Source organism: Aythya ferina, assembly GCF_964211825.1.
Source record: "Aythya ferina genome assembly, chromosome: 10".
In the NCBI taxonomy this organism is placed as follows: Eukaryota; Metazoa; Chordata; class Aves; order Anseriformes; family Anatidae; genus Aythya; species Aythya ferina.
In genome coordinates, this window is record NC_140306.1 from 16,402,395 (window position 1) to 16,418,415 (window position 16,021).

Genomic DNA, 16,021 nt, shown 5'->3' on the forward strand with positions numbered 1-16,021 from the left:
GTTACAGCATGTTGTACATTATTGGTAATTTGAATGCACCCAGATAAAAATAGAAAGGTTAAGTAGTTTTCCAAATGTTGCTGCTGTGAAGCAGAAAAAGAGTAGTGTCTGTACCGTATACAGTTTTGAGGGAAGAATGTTTTTTTTTTTTTTTTTTTTCTTTTCCTTTCAAAACCGCTTGCTAAAATTAATGCTTTCCTTGAAGCTGAATGTAAGGAAGACTTTGCTTCTGAATTTTTGCTCCCAACTCTATTTATTTTCTCTGATCAGTTTTTAGGATTAATGACCCTGTTGTGTGTCAGCTTCCATACACACATGCGTGTCCGGAAAGTGCCTTCCCCTGGGCCAGGTGTGGTTTCTGCCGGTTCGGAGGAGCCGCAGTCAGGTGGCAATGATTGCCCTCTGCAGCCTTCTCCTCAATCTGTCAGCCCCAATGCAGTGGTTTTCGTTTCTTCCATTATTTTTCTTCTACCGGTGTTAAATGTTTCTCATTTTTTTCTCAGCTGTTCTCAGGAGAAAGGACCAATGCCATTTTTGTGGCTGTACATATATATTATTTGTGTAAAACTAATTTGTCATTTATTTTTCAAAACGGCATTTTGATTCCCTGTGTAAGAATAATCTGTGCAGAGACCATTTAGCAAAAAATTCGCATTATGATGGAGTTGACTGATATACTTTTAATCCTTAGTGAATGCCCTATTTAAAATCACTGCAGAACATCACTGTGTGTCTTTCAGCTAATGCCCACTGAGATTTAAAACCTCCTTTTTGGATGCTCTCTTTTGCTCTCTTTCTTAAGAGTGACCTTGGCTGACGGTTCCTATTGTGCAACCGAGTCCTTGCGGGGATTTTTTTTTTCCTCTTGTCCTTTCACATGGCTTTATGTGGTGCTGACTTCTCTCTCCAGTAGCTCTGCTTCTATTTTGTTGTGGTTAAGATGTTCACAGTTACAAATTGCTGTGGAGAACAAATGTTTATATTTGATTTTCTTATTGATTACAAATTTCTTTGAAGATGTTAGATTCTGTCTTTATGTCAACACTTCCCTTTCTTCTCCCCTGATTAAAGAGCCAAATAATCACATCCGTTTTCTTGTCAGGTGATAGAAATAAGCACACAAATGACTGGCTATGCAGGGGAGGAAAAAGCAGGGGCTCTTGACCTTATTTGCAGACAGGAGGATGGACTGGGGGCTTACTCAGTCTTTTTCAGCTCTATTGTCTGTGCTCCTAAAGAACTAGGAAAGGAATCTAGCCAAATCTTGCTTTTAGGTGTAGTTTATTTTTCTAATTTTATTTTACCTGCAAAATCTGTGTGTGCTCAAGGTTGAGGACATTTGCATTTGAATCTGGGAATTTGAAGGCTTGGATCTGTGTTCAGGAGCAACCATAGGTAATTTCCCCTCTTTAAAGAAAAATGTTATGTGACTGTACAAACTATTTCTGTGGATTTTTTTTTATTTTTTTTTTTTGAGTACAATAGAAACATCTTACTGAAGAAAGATAGCTTTTGCTTTTTGCCATCAAACTTGTTTTCTATAAGATGTAGCATAGCTAAAGGATTATTTTTCTCATATTTGTATAATTATGCATTGAGAGTTCAGTGGCAGAAACAAGATTTAAACAGATTTTAAGTTTATTGGGGACCTAATTCTAATACATGTACTAGGACTGATAAAATCCTGGTAGCCTCATTTTCTAGTAATTCAGAACCTTTTAAAGTTAGATCTTAAATTTGTTATCCTTTCACAAGCTGCCCTTGAATTCTGAGGATGAATTTAAGAGCAATCTGAAATTTAAGGAAAGTTTTTATAACTTTCTGTGTGTGTGTGTGTGCAGTTTTTACTCGTCGGTAGTCTACTGCTGGGAAGTAGTGGCATCATGTTTGAGTGGTATGTGGTTGGAGTAGAGCAGTTGGTCATTCTGTGACTGGCATCTATGGGATATCTGAGTCCTGATCAATGATATGTGATGTCTAAAATAAGCTATTTATATAAAAAGCCCACCTACCAAAAGGAAGATACTTACGATGGCTGATGTTCTTCTACTGCATGTAACACTTCCAAGGTTCTAGCCAAAGAAGTTGAAATGGTCTCATGCCTTCAAATATGCAGGGAACAAAAAAAAAGTCTGCCTCCAGTGGCCCTTATAGCACCAAACACAGCTAGTAATTATAATTTGGTCTCTCTGCTCTCATTTTAGAGAACTGTATTCAATGTCAAGGATAAAATAGACAGATATTATATAAAATATATATATATATATATTGTCTTTTTAAAAGACAAAGGTACTAAATTGTTTTTACTCTAAACAAAAGTAATATATCTATATATTTGTTCAGAAAAATGGATTATAGTGTGCATTTTTCTCTTCTAGCCACTGTAAGAAGAGGGCATATGAAAAAATGTGTGTTCCAGTTCTCGTCACACACACACACACATATATATATATATATGTATACGTTCACTGTTATAAATAACAGTGTATTTATAACAACTGTTTTTTAAAAAACAGTTGATTTTTTTTTTCTGTTCTTCATTATTCTGCTTGTAGTTTGTTTGCATGGAAGCTGGTTTTTGTGAATTTCATTCATGATCAAAGGTGCCACACTAAAACCTTTGGTTTTATAAATGGCTTTTATGGCTTTATATCTTTACTCGATAGTGTTATAAAATACTTGTTAGTGTTATAAGATACCTCTGATAGGTAACCAAGGGGGGAGAAGATAGGGCTGCAGATGCAGGCTGCAGGATAAGTTTGATGGGTTTTAGTTTGTTTATTTTTTCCTGGGCCAGCTGTTTCCCACAGAGGTCTGAATCATACTCTAGCATTTCATTTGCTGTAAAGTCATCTGCCAACTTCTGACTGACAGTAATGATGTCTGACTTCAGCTGCCACTATGATTTCTTGTACTCCACACTGGCTGGCCCTGCTGCTAGCAAGAGGATTTTTTCTTTTTTCTTGAGTAACACTTGAAAAGTCTTAACACCCCCCAAAAAGTGTTAACACACGAAAAAATGTTTTTCTCCATTGCTATTGGTTTTGAAGTCACTCAGGTAAAATATTTTTTATATAAGGCTGAAATAAAGTGTGACTGGCTAAATACAGCAATCTGATTCTGTTTTGGCAAGGTCACGCTGTAGCTCTCCCGTCTTTTGGCTATGTTTTGTTAATGTACTTGGATTCTCTTTACTTTTCAAGAGTGATGTGGCCAAGTGTAGTCAACTAGTCAACCAATCCTTTTTGCTGCTAATTTATGTGATGTATGCTGACAGAAGAAGAAGAAAAAAACAGCATAGCAATTTTTTTTTTTTCCTTTGGGTTGCTATGTGGAATTGAAAACGTTTTTCTTAGGATTGAGTGTCACATCTGACCATGGTATAGTAGTTTGGAATTAAATGGTAAAATCTGAAAGGTCTTTTGCATAAAGTAAGTGTTTGGATTTAACCTTGTACGTGGATTGTATGTGTTGCAAACTATTTCCAGGAGGTTTTAGAAGAAACTCTTTTAATTAATAAGCAATCACCCATACCGGGAAAGCTGCTATTTAAACAGATGTAAAATAGCTGTCTCTGGGACTTTCACATGCTGGATGTAACTCCTGTCTTTCCTTTACTAAGCACTAACTTTTCATTAGGTACAGAAAACCATTGACCTGTATATCATGACCTTTCTGCTGACGTCTGTTCAGGTTTTATTCTGGTTTTGTCATTGCAATTTGAGCTGATGTAAAGAAATGCCAATTGACCAAGCAAGATTTGATTTGGGCCCTAGAACCTCCTGAGTCCAGAACAGGAATGACAAAACACCTTTTGCTGCAGCTGGCTGATCACGTTTTCCTCAGTTTTTAGTTTCTGTTATCCTGTGGGTCCATCCCTTATGAAAAATGATTGCTTTTTAGTAACAGTAATCAATCAAAATTATATCATACATGACACTAATGAGTGCTGCTTCCTGGGATGTGTGAATGTGTTTTCTTGCTTCCAACTAAAGCAGGAAGAGGCCTTAATTTATCTCCAGCTTATTTAAAAATAAAATATATTTCTGCATTTGAGACTACAGTTGTGACAAAATGCTGACCAATACTGGAAATATTTCTGTCCCCTCTTAAAAACTCTCCAAACAAGTTGTAGGTTGGTGCAGTCCTGAGGTGGGTGTCCAGAGGGTCGCCATGTGCTGGCAGCAGGATAGCTGTTGGACTCCATCCTCTGGAGCCTACAGACTGAAGGACAGCCTGTAGGAATTGTATAATACTAAGATTAAAAGACTGAAGGATGATTCGGTCACGTGCAAGATTTGCTTTATTACTTTCAATTTTTAAGATTAAAAAGTCTCTGTAAAACATTGCTCAAAAGTTTGAGAAAGGAATGTAAAATGAGGTTCAGATGTTACTGAGAACAGCAGAGGTTTTTACCATAGTACTTGACCTAGTCTTAAGGTATGAAGATTAGATAGGGAGGCTATTGTTTTCAGTGCGTTTGATTTTGATATTTTTTCCAGATCTCTTTTATTTAATGGTAGTCTGAATATGCTTAGCTTTTTGTCCAGCTGTGTTTTAGATTAAATTGATAATATAGTTTGGAAGCTGGCCTTCTTTGGAGAAACTATGCTGTGTTAGTTTCTGTACAAATCAATGCAGCTATAGATGAAAACATGCATTTTCTAAAGCTTATGGAGGTGTAGAATGGGTCTTTGGAGTTGTACTTCTGGCACTGAACAAAGAGTATGAATGTGCATTGCACGGGAAGACAGTGAATAAAGGAAACCCAGTAACCACTTTGCAATGCGGAATTAGAGCCTTGGGGGAGAATAAATAGCTAATGAAAAATAACCTTTAATTTTATCACTGAAAGCAAATAAAATAAATCCCCACTAGTATCAGCAAGAAACAGGGTGCTTAAACTTGTGGCCAGTACAGACTTTTCTAGAAAACTTCTTTGCATAGGAAATTATTTCCCCCCATTAAGCATCACTAATGATGTGTAGGGCTCTACACCAGTGGGAGCACTGGCTGTTGGTGAGTCCTCTGGTCCCATGCAGCAGTGCCTGTGGACAGCAGGTGTTGGTGGTTTTGCATAGCCATGCCAGGAGTATTTTGCCACTCAGCCTAGTGCTCAGTGATGAGGGATAATAAACATGGTTCCTTCTTGCAGTCAGTCTGCTAACAGCATTCATAAACAGTGGAATTCTGGCGTCAGTGAAGGAAGGATTTCATCTGCAGGGTCTGATCCAATCCCCCAGAAGTCGTTGATAGAGTAATTTCATTGACTTTAATGGGACTGAATTGATTCCTTTAATAGTATTTTTCTTCCTGTCAGTAGTTCATTTGGCTTTGCTGCAACCATTTACATGAGTAATGGCAGAAAACAGACTTTGTGTCAAATTGTAGACTGAATAACTGCATGCTATAACAGGGCACTAGAGGTAGTTTTATTTCACAATTGTTTTAACTTTTCCCTCAGCATATTGGTACAGCACAGAAAAAAAAAAAAAACAAAAAACAAAAAACAAAAAAAAACAGCAAATTTTTGTAAGCATTTGATTCTGCTTGGTAGAGGTCCTAAGTAAATAGACTTATTGTTTAACTGAAACTAATGACCTTTTGTGCTCCTTTAAATAAAGATTTATTTTGTGACCGTGTCTCTTTTGCCTTCAAATAATCAGCAGTATCATACAGTAGACAGGAAATCATTTTTCTTTATCCTACCTGATTGCAACATTTGTACAAGCTTACTGGAGGCATGGATTCATACTGAAAGGACTGAAATAATTTAGGGGCTGTAATGATATTTGTTAGATAGTTGTCTGGGATTTAAAAAGGCTCTTATTTTTTTATTTAACTTTGTTGTCATTATGTCATATTAGCAGGGGAATTCTAAATGAAACATTGTAGAAGAGATTCCAATGTTTTGTAGTTGGAACATACAAATGTCTCTCAGTCCTGGATGTTCATTGCGAATGAGTTATTTACCTCTTTTCTTAACTTAAGGCAACATGAAATTCTTTAGCGATTAAGTTAGGATATTTTCAGACAGCACGTAGCTGCAAAGTTCAATTCCTTTCTTCATCTTCTCCTTGCTTGCAGATATTAAATAAAAAATTCACTCTTTTGAAGGTGCCAGCCTGCTTTTATTCAAATAATAGTTTTCCTTGGGTTCTGCTGCATCTTGTACATTCCTGATAATTAAATTTCAAAATCACTTTTTAAGAGAGTATGGGTTTGAGCATGTTTGATGCATTTGAATAGTTTCACTGGCTGCTTGGATAAACAAGCCATTTCTCATTCTTGTCTGTGAAGATTATTTTCACAAATAGATGAGCATTTTGTCTTTGACATTATGAGAAGAGCAATAAATTGTAAGAGGTGATGCAACTGGGCCACAGCTGGATTTACTTCACTCACCTGGAGACTTGTGTGGAGCAGGGTAGGGTTTTCTTTCTCAGCTCTTTCCAGCTTGCAGAAGGTTGCCATTGAGTCTTGCATCTTCCCCAGCACGGTGTCTGCCTGTTGCTGGTTTTATCCAGCACATGCTGTACATTGAGGTCTGAGGTTTTGAAAAAACTCAGCCCATTTTGCTTAGATTCCAGGGAAAATTCCCTTAATTCTGCTTCCAGTTCTATTTTATCAAGGAATGATATCTCTAATAGAACGGATATTGAGAAATCTGACTAAATACCTAGCACTCAGTAAAATGTGACATATCCAGCATTTTTTTTTCTTCTTGCTTTGGGAGGTCTCTGCATGTCCCAAGGGAGCAACTAGCATTGTATCTTTAGCCAAATAATAATCCTAGAGTGACAGTAATGCCACAAATTACAGGTTGGGAACTACTAACCCCTCTCAGTATCATTTGGGGGGAACCAGATCAGTATGCCTTCTTCCCAACTGCACAATGAGTGAATGGCACCGTGGTTTCCTGATCTCTCTGCTGTGGCTGTTCCTCTGCCAACCCATGAAGAAGCGATTACTTCTTCATCCTTCCTCTTGTAAGTGCAGGTAATTCCTTCATCGTCATTTTTCTTAGATCAGTCAGTATATCCTTAGATTAATAATTTAGAGAAAACAGACCAATTATGAATGTAGCCTGAATTTTTGGAGTTGTCATGATGTCAAGGTGTTTTGCCCAGACCTTCAAGGACTGTGAAATGCAGGTTTTGTGATTCTAATCTCATGAAACTAAGGAGCTGGTTTGTTACTTTACTACTATTTTTTTCTGCTAATAAACATCCAAATGAAATCAGATATCAGAATACATGGTGGTGATATCTGCTTAGAAATCATTCTAATACTGTAAAAATATTTACAGGCTTCCAAGATGAGACTTTTCCTGATCAGAGAAATCAAAGTATAGTTTTCCCAGCAGGCTTGCAGTTAGTTCTTCCAAATTGCTTCTGTTTTAATTGGCATGCATTTCCTTTAAGCAGCTAGAAGATGAAAAATATTTGACTTGGGCTCTACAGGAATGGAAGCCTGTTTCCCAAGATACAGGCACCTGGGAGAAGAGAGACTGTAGTTTGTAGTGCACTTGTACAACAAAAATCCACAACATCTTGGAACATAACTTATAACAAGGTGACGACTTGTATTCTGACCACTTAATGAGGAAAAATAAGCGTAGTATTTTACTCAGGCTTTCAAGAATGTGAAGTCTTTTGGTACCTGAAATGCATCTAAGTGGGAAACTTTCATCTTTATTTCCTTTTTTCACAGTTGTTGCCAAACTATGCTTTAGGAAAATTTTAGCTAAATTTCTTGTTCCTAAAGCTTGTTTCAGAAGCATTGGTAAGAAAAAAGAAAGAACCACATGACTGGCAACATCACAATGTCTGTGAAATTAGTTTTTCAAAGACTGGAGATTTTTATTTCTCTCTTGTTGAAACCAATCCTCTGTAGAGAAGTTCTCTACAGACTGTTGCCACTGGGAATGGTGAGACCAAATACATACAACTGGGGAGGAAATCACTGTGTGCTAGAATGATGTCAAAAGCTGTGCTCCCTGACTTCTGGGAGGTGGCTCTATGTGGCCTGGGATGCAATTGCTTATAAATTAGTGCCATTGAAGATGGCACTGTAGAAAACTGTAGATGACGGTCTTTGGGTTTGAAGAGATTGAGTAGGCCTTGGGCTAGAGGTTGACAAGTTTTCTTGTGGAGGCTCTGAGGGAACATAGGTCTCCTCTGAGCAAGAAAGAAGACGCACATGCACTGCCTGGTTACTTCCCACCTCCAGTGCACTTTCTGCTGCTGAAACATGCAGCTTGCTTGAACTTACTGCCATCCGACGATGTAGATGTCATTCCCATTTCATTCCCCACGCAGCTTAGACCATAGTGGGGTGGATTACTTTCAAGTGGCATTGGATGTCTTTTTGTGAACTACTTATGCAGATGTGCCGTATAACCAGTGCAAGTAGGCACCCCTGGCATGAAATTCAATTCACCTAATTTAGACATCTGTGTTAGAAAGAGATCAGACTCAGTTTAGAAGTGCCTGTTTCTCTTTGCAGTGCGTCTGGGTCCGTACCTCCTCTGAGGCAAAATAACAGCTGTCTGTTATTTAATCTGAGTTGAATCAGTGAGGGTTTTTCTGTGATACTATTCCTGAATAACGTGAGTTGTTCATTTTGATTGAAAATGTACAGGTATCACCTGATTGTTTTAAATCAGTGTTGGTAGTTCACCTGTACTTCATTCACATTGTGAAAATATCAAGGTTTTGGGAGTGCATTGTAAAATAATTCCCTCATGTCCTCCCTGCCAAACAGCAAACAGAAGACTCTGTCTAAACCTGGTGCAGTAGTTGGATTTCTTGTAGAAGAGATTGTAAATTTCACTCACTTGTAGTTTTTTTAATCTATTCAGATGACATAAATCCTGTAGCCCAACTGATGGGGGAGTATCACCATATACCAGTCTCAATTTTCTATTTCTCAGCTTTTGTTATAAGAATATTAACCACTTGGTGGCCATGTGGTTGTGTCAGTTATGTTAACCTGGTATGCAATCTGGCAAAATTCCAAAGGACTTTTCATAAGAGAGATTCAAGGATCGAATGAAGCTGGCATATCTTGTTCCACAGGATTAGAGAAGTGCATTATCAGTGAATAACGTTAGTCATGCTTTGTGCTTTCTATATATTGCCATCTGCCATTCAAAAATGTGAGATGATTTTTCCCTAGTGCCATAGCATTAGGTGAATCATGAAGAGCAGAAACTCTAAGGGATTTGTTATTAAAGCACTGAAGGAAGAACAACCTTCATATTTGTTGTTTATTGATTAATATTTAATTGAAAGCAATATAAACAATTAAGCAGGCAAATGACTCAAGCACATGCTAAAAAGCAACATCAACGTCTTGCTGTGGCTAGCAAATAACAAATGGAATTTCTAGGAATAGAAGCAAAAAAAATTAAGATATAGTGATGGCACAGTGAGTTAAAGAAGATGCTTTGCTTGAGAGTGGTGGACTCATCCTACAGAAAAACAGTGCAGAAAACATCTTTGATGCCAAGTTCAGTACTTTTTACATCACTGATGAAATCACCAGGGGGTTCTTGTCAGAAAAAGGTAATCATTGTCTTTTTGCTGTGTTGTTCATTTTCTTTTAGTAGAGGAGGATTTGGAAAAAATAATATAGCACCAATAAAGCCCTATGAGTTGTCAGTTAGGCGAACGGTGTATTGTTTTTTGTTGCTGCTTTCTTTGAGTGTTGTGGTTGTTTTAGACAGTGTTCAAGGTCTTTAAGTGTACTTGTCTTTGGAATGGATTGTCTTTTATTTATCTTTATTTATTTTTCCTCCCCACTGGAAATACATAGCAGTCTGTCACATTAGTTATTATTGATGCCACCTTTTGTCACAATATTTTCCTGGGCTTTCTTATGCTTGCTGTTTGCTCTAAGTTATTCTTTCTGCATGGTGTACGTAAGAAGTTACCCTGAAATTAACTGTTACTGTGAACGTTGTCTGGCATGCAAGCATGGAAAGCTGAGTGCTGTTGGTAGGGCAGGATATCTCCTCCTTGCTCTTCCTTGGCAAATAAAGGCCACTTTTTATTACCACTTCCAGTTTTTCTTTATTGCTCACAGTAAGCCATGCTTTGTGCTGAAATTCTTCTCTTCTTGTGAACTTGAAAAGCAATAAGTGAAATGAAAGTTGGCAGTAGTTCGTAGCACTAGAATATCTGCCAATAAATAGGATGGGTGGAAGAAGCATGTAGCAGTTGACTGCTATTTCAACTGCATTCCATAATATTGTAATGAAACATTGGCCTTTCTTCCCCCCTGAAATCTTAGGAATGTTGTGTTGCTATCTGTAAATGGGAGGAGAGGAGAGGTTCAGTATGTCTCCCTGGAGAAGGTGAACTAGTCGTCTCTAAAGCAGATAATGTATTTGTAGGCAACGAGGCCTTAGTGAATGCAGTGGGTTTGATCATTCTCCCATGCAGAGTGATGGCAAGGGAGTTAGTGCAGTGGAAATACTAAGCCTGTGTGTTACGGTATGCAGGCAGGAGATCTCAATTACTGCACAAATGTGGGGCTTGAAACACTTTGGGATCCTCTGTATGTGCACATGATGTGTACTGCAGTACCTAGAAAGTTCAAAATGTGGCAGGTTCATCTGCCAGTGGGCTGGTGGTATGCTCTTTTAAAGACCTTTTTAATCACAAGCAAACTAGGCTGAGGCCTATAGATTAGACAGTGTGCAGGCACTAACCCACTTGAGGCAAAAAAGAAACCTTTAATTGCTGTGAAAACTCTGTGCCAAGTGTAATAGCTGCTTTCAGCAGTATTTAAACCAACTTCATTAGAATATGGGAAGAGGAGATGTGTTTTAAAGGCTGGTTTTAGCAAGTAATCAGCTGTCTCCCAGATGGTCTGAATATGACTTCTCAGGCATAGGCCCGCCCTGAGTTGTGCTGGCAGGTGTGTGTCGGTGGGAGCAGCCCCTGGATCGCCCCAGCTCTGGCCCTTCAGGCCAAGATGATTGAGTTTTTTTTTTTTTTTTTTTTTTCCTGGGCTGCGTTTACACCCGCAGAAGGCAATGCTGCAAGATATAATGTATGCAAATGTATTCTGACTTCATAACAGGCGGCTCTAGTTTTTCCACCAGTTTTTCTGTCCTTGTGCGGGAAAACACTTTTGCTGTAACCCGTTATTAAAGCTAATGGTTTAACTGTTTTTTGTTACTCTGTAGCCTTTAAGAGAGTCTGTGTTCTTGTGGGATGAAGGATTGCAGTGGCCATACGAACCAGAGTACACACTCAAGGTGCATCCAGCATGTGGGACTAATCACTTTCTTATTAATATTTATGAACCATCTCATTTAGCAGGTGCTCTTGGGACTTGATTAAAGTAAGCAACACTGCCATTGGTGCTTCAGGTGTAGAGAGCTTTATCTGGTGAGAGCTAGTGGTATCCTTGTCGATGCTCGCTTTGACCACCTGCAGCATTTTACAGAAGACCTGTACAGTGTTTCTCCATAGCTGTTCTTAAATGACAAGTCAAATTGCAATGATAGAATGAATTTGAAATCACCCTTGTAAAGCAGCAGTGCTCACTCTTCTAATGAGCGCCTTCTGTTTGTTCCCAAAGGTCCAGAGGAAGAAATGACCATGTAGATGCTACAGCCTGGGTGCTGCATAATGGGAAGTGGTGAATGGAGTGGAGCTGGTCTGCAGCCTTGAAAGCAGCCAGTCTGTGGACCACCAGTCGGCCAGGGTCACTTTGCACACCAGAGGCATTCTCCACACAGCTCACTGGACACGCTGGATTCTTTCTAATTGCTTAGGTTGGGATACGAGATTCCTTTCCTTCAATTTTTAAACAATTTTAAGCTTGTATCAACTATAACGAGTGGAGCAATATAATCAGCAACAATGGGTGACATGACAAATAGCGATTTTTATTCCAAGAACCAAAGAAATGAGGCCAACCATGCAGGAGAATTTGGGTGCACACTGCAAGAACTGCGCTCCCTCATGGAACTTCGAGGAACAGAAGCAGTAGTAAAAATTAAAGAGACATATGGGGAAACAGAGGGGCTCTGCAGACATCTGAAGACATCACCAACAGAAGGTAAGCATATTTTCCTTCAGTTAAATCTGGGGGCTTTGCATAAATGCTCTCCAGAGAGTTAAAGAAAGGCTTCATTTAAAGCCTTATCACAGTTCTCATGGTGCTGCCATTATTTCCCAACAAGAAACAAACAAAAAATCTTCAGGGAAAGAAGAAAGCAGTCACCCATTTGTCTAGCTACAGCTATAGCTAGCATGAGAATAAAAGGACTTGTTTATTCAAACAGGTAAATATATTATTTCTTTAAAATGCAGACAAACATCAGCACCTTTTTCATAGCGTTAAAATGACACTCCTACATTTTGGGAGTAAACAGATGCATACTAAGTGCTTCAAAAGTTTCTGGGTATTTAAACCTCTTGAGAATATGAAATGAATGATTGAGATACATGTTGTATTACTTTTTAGATCAATATGTAGTGTATATTTTGTGGTTACTAATCTTGACTTGCTCTATCACCATAGATGATTTTGATCATTACGAACATATTACTATGTCAATGTTTTAATTAGTTGGGCTTCTTATGTTTATAATTATGCTCCTTAGTTGTGTTTAATAATACCATTCATAATTTCTCAGTATCTATTCTTCTAAGTGCCTCTGGTGTTCTTTACCTGGTCAGCAATCATTGGTCTAGTTTTTTAAAATCGTTGTATTTTCACCTCCAAAGATTATTAGTGTTCTTGGAAGTTATACAATCTTTAAATCTATAATATTTATCTTGTTTTGTAAAGTAGTCAAGATGTTAATTTTAAAATATTTTTTTCAAGAAAATAGAAATGTTAGCTTTGTTTCATCCTCTCCTTTTTAAAAATCAATCATTTAGTTACCTTTTCTGTTTAAATGCTATAGAGTCTTGATTTGTTGGTGTAACCATAAACATCTATCCACTGTAAATCCATTGTAGGGTCACATAATGTGATATTATAAATTACACCAGTTGAAGAATCCCAAGGAGCAGCTACCAATACCTAATCTTCATATAAAGATTAAAAGTTTCTTTATGGCCCTGTCCTTGTTCTTATACAACGTCAGAATTCTTAGAGGTTAGAAACTATGACACTGTGAGCAGTACCTTTTCAGCAAAGGATTATTAAACTAATTTTGTATTGAGATGAGCAGCAAAGCTCCAATAGTGACTTAGCATTCGTGCATCATCTTGTATTCTAATTAGTGGCAAGTGGAACCTTTTATAATTCAACATCCATTTTCTAGTCTTGGTCAAATACCTTGTCCTGCCCAGAGATCGCTCTCTGTGGGAGGAGTGAGGCAGGAAAAAGGGTCTGTGCCCCCTGTCTGGGATTTCCAGATGTCCATCAGCCTTGCAGAGAGCAGCCTAACAGCTGTTGCCCACCAGGTAATCAATTCCTCAGGGAATATGCAATGATTCTGACACATCCATGATGCATCTGGGGAATTCCAGACACAAGTGCAGGATCCCTACATTTACATGGTGGAATAAACACAGATTTAAAAATATCCCATTTGGGATTCAGCACCTCCAATATCCCTCAGTGGGTTATAAAATGCTGAAGGTGAAGTCTCAGTTTGTGTGAGCCAAGAGCACTTCACTGAAGCTTTGCCAACTTATTCTAGTGGTTATCTGGTCAATGTGAACTTCAAAGGAAATGTTAATTGCATTCTGTTCAATTTGTGACATCAGGGAAACTTAATTCCTCATATCGGAACAGAGCGTATGGCTCCAACTAGTGTGGCATGCTGACTCCATCAGTAATCTATATCTGATACTTCAGATAAGGTAACTTTCCTCTGAGCCTTACATACACTTCATCATTTCTGCATTAGGGAGAAACATTTCCAGCTTCGAATGGCAATCAGCATAGCCTTGGAATCATGAGGACTCTGCTTGGTTTTTAATTTTAAATTAGATCGTGTAATAGATGTTCCTAATCACATTAAGCTTTGATCTTATTTTTATTTGTTTTGTTTGGAAAAATAGTTTCAGGAGGAAAAGTCTCTGAAATGTCATGTTGAACTCAGAAATTTTTGTCTGAGAGCAAATATCCATAACAATTCAGAAGAAAAACTGTAGAGGCTTCTGCCAAACATATGTTTAGGCATAAATCCCTAGCCATTGCTTTTTCTTGTGTCTAAGCATGGCAAAGAATGTCACAATATGGTGAGGAGGATATTCTTGAAGATGTAACTTTTCTGAGAGGAAGGAAACAAAATAGGTTCTTTTATGGAAGGGGGATTTTGTTTGACATCAGGCAGACATGAGCTACAGATGAATTATTATTGATGTACATAATGGATCCTCCCATAGAGCTTTTTTTTTTTTTTTTTTTTTTTTTCGAGTGCTGCAGATTTTATACAGTTTTATGAAGAATAAGAGAAGAAACATTACTGCAGGGTTTCAATAAACCCAAAGTCTTGCTGAGCAAGAGTCTTGGGTGAATATGAATGAAACAGCAAAAAGGACTTGACTGTTGAATTTGGTTTTCCTGGGTTTAGCTCTTTCAGAAATTGTTTTCATAAAATATTTTTTTTGTCATTTTTGAAGCATAACTTTAGCAGCTACTCAAACAGAGGAAGGATATTAAAGCAGGCATATTCCAAAATGTGATCTAATCTGAATTTACCGATTTGATATTTAGAAAATATAAGAAGTAGCAATTAGCTCGGTTTATTCAGCAATTCATTTCTTATGTTAATATTTGATGTACCTCCTATAGACTGGTGGAATCAATCACTTATACTGGATGTGCCTTTTTGGAAGTCACTGGATGTGACTTTGTTTTGCCCCAAACCTGGGGAAATATGTTGTATGAAGAAATACAAACGCATATCTCCTTGATTTTTTTTTTTTTTAATATTGATTAGTTTCACTTTCATTATTCTAGTAATATGGAAAATAAGCAGGATCTAGCTATCTGTCATTTTGCAAAATGGCGTTGAATGCACCATTGGGCCAAGCCAGGATGACAGTTGTATAATTTTATGTGCAATCTGAGTCTTTGAGGCCCACTCGAGCATTAGTGATACCTTATAAAGGATGGCTGGTAAAATGTGATGAGTTAGTTGGATGAATACCAAATAAGGCTGGAATGCACTCTTTCCTGAAAAGAATGTTAACTGTTTTTTGTCCACAGTTTCATGTAGTATGTACCAATTAACCCTAAGTTACTCAACTACATTCCCTTCATATTACAAAAATGTTTATTCCTTCTAAGAATATGTTAGTGAATTAACTTACATGATTTCTTACTTGAAATACTTGTATGCTGTAATTGCCAATATGCAGGAAATGTGAAGCTGTGAACAATTATGCTTTTTTTTTTCTTTTTTTTTTTTTTTTTCTAGTGTAAAGAAAAGGCTATTTTACCTATATTACATTACCTATGTAATATTTGTGCTATGAGGAATATCAGCTGTATTTGTGTTTCAGGCCTGAAGCAGCAGCTCCAAAAGATGTTATATATTATAGGTGTTAATGTTACAGCACTAAAGAAGTTCTGTTTGTGTTGAGTAGCTACCTGATAGATTGCAGGTAACTAAAGTTTCTAGGTAAAAGATTTTAGAGATGATCTGGTGTACTGTGAGAACGTTATTATGTGAACCATTGGAACCTATTTGTAATACGAAAAATGAAAGTTTGTTTGGCAAGCTTTAGTTCTCTTAGGATACTGTATCAAGATTTCATGGCAAGAGAAAGTATCAATTAGCAGTTAAATGAAAATATTTCTAGCATGGAAGTTGACTTTTTATCCCCGTCAGTGTCCTTAGTTAAGATGCAAGATCTCTGTCTTTCTCATTCACCATATAAGACATACAGACTGAGTACCAATGAAGCCAACTGTAGGAGTATTTCCTTTTAATTAATACAATCTGAAAAGTATTTTACAAATATAACTGAGGTAAAAAATGAAGCAAGACTGGCTACAACCACATGAACCAGTTGCTTTTATTAGCAGCTAGTTT

General features: G+C 37.5%; 1 protein-coding gene across 14 annotated transcripts in view; it reads left to right on the forward strand.

Moving 5' to 3' along the window:
* The window catches only part of ATP2B2 (ATPase plasma membrane Ca2+ transporting 2), a 419,442-nt gene that overhangs the window by 230,882 nt on the left and 172,539 nt on the right, over positions 1 to 16,021 (forward strand). For all 14 annotated transcript variants that reach the window (XM_084531458.1, XM_084531464.1, XM_084531465.1 and 11 more), the window contains one exon: positions 11,596 to 12,078. In XM_084531458.1, the coding sequence (XP_084387584.1) occupies positions 11,880 to 12,078 (199 nt within the window). In that variant the 5' untranslated portion in view covers positions 11,596 to 11,879. The remainder of the gene's footprint in view (positions 1 to 11,595; positions 12,079 to 16,021) is intronic.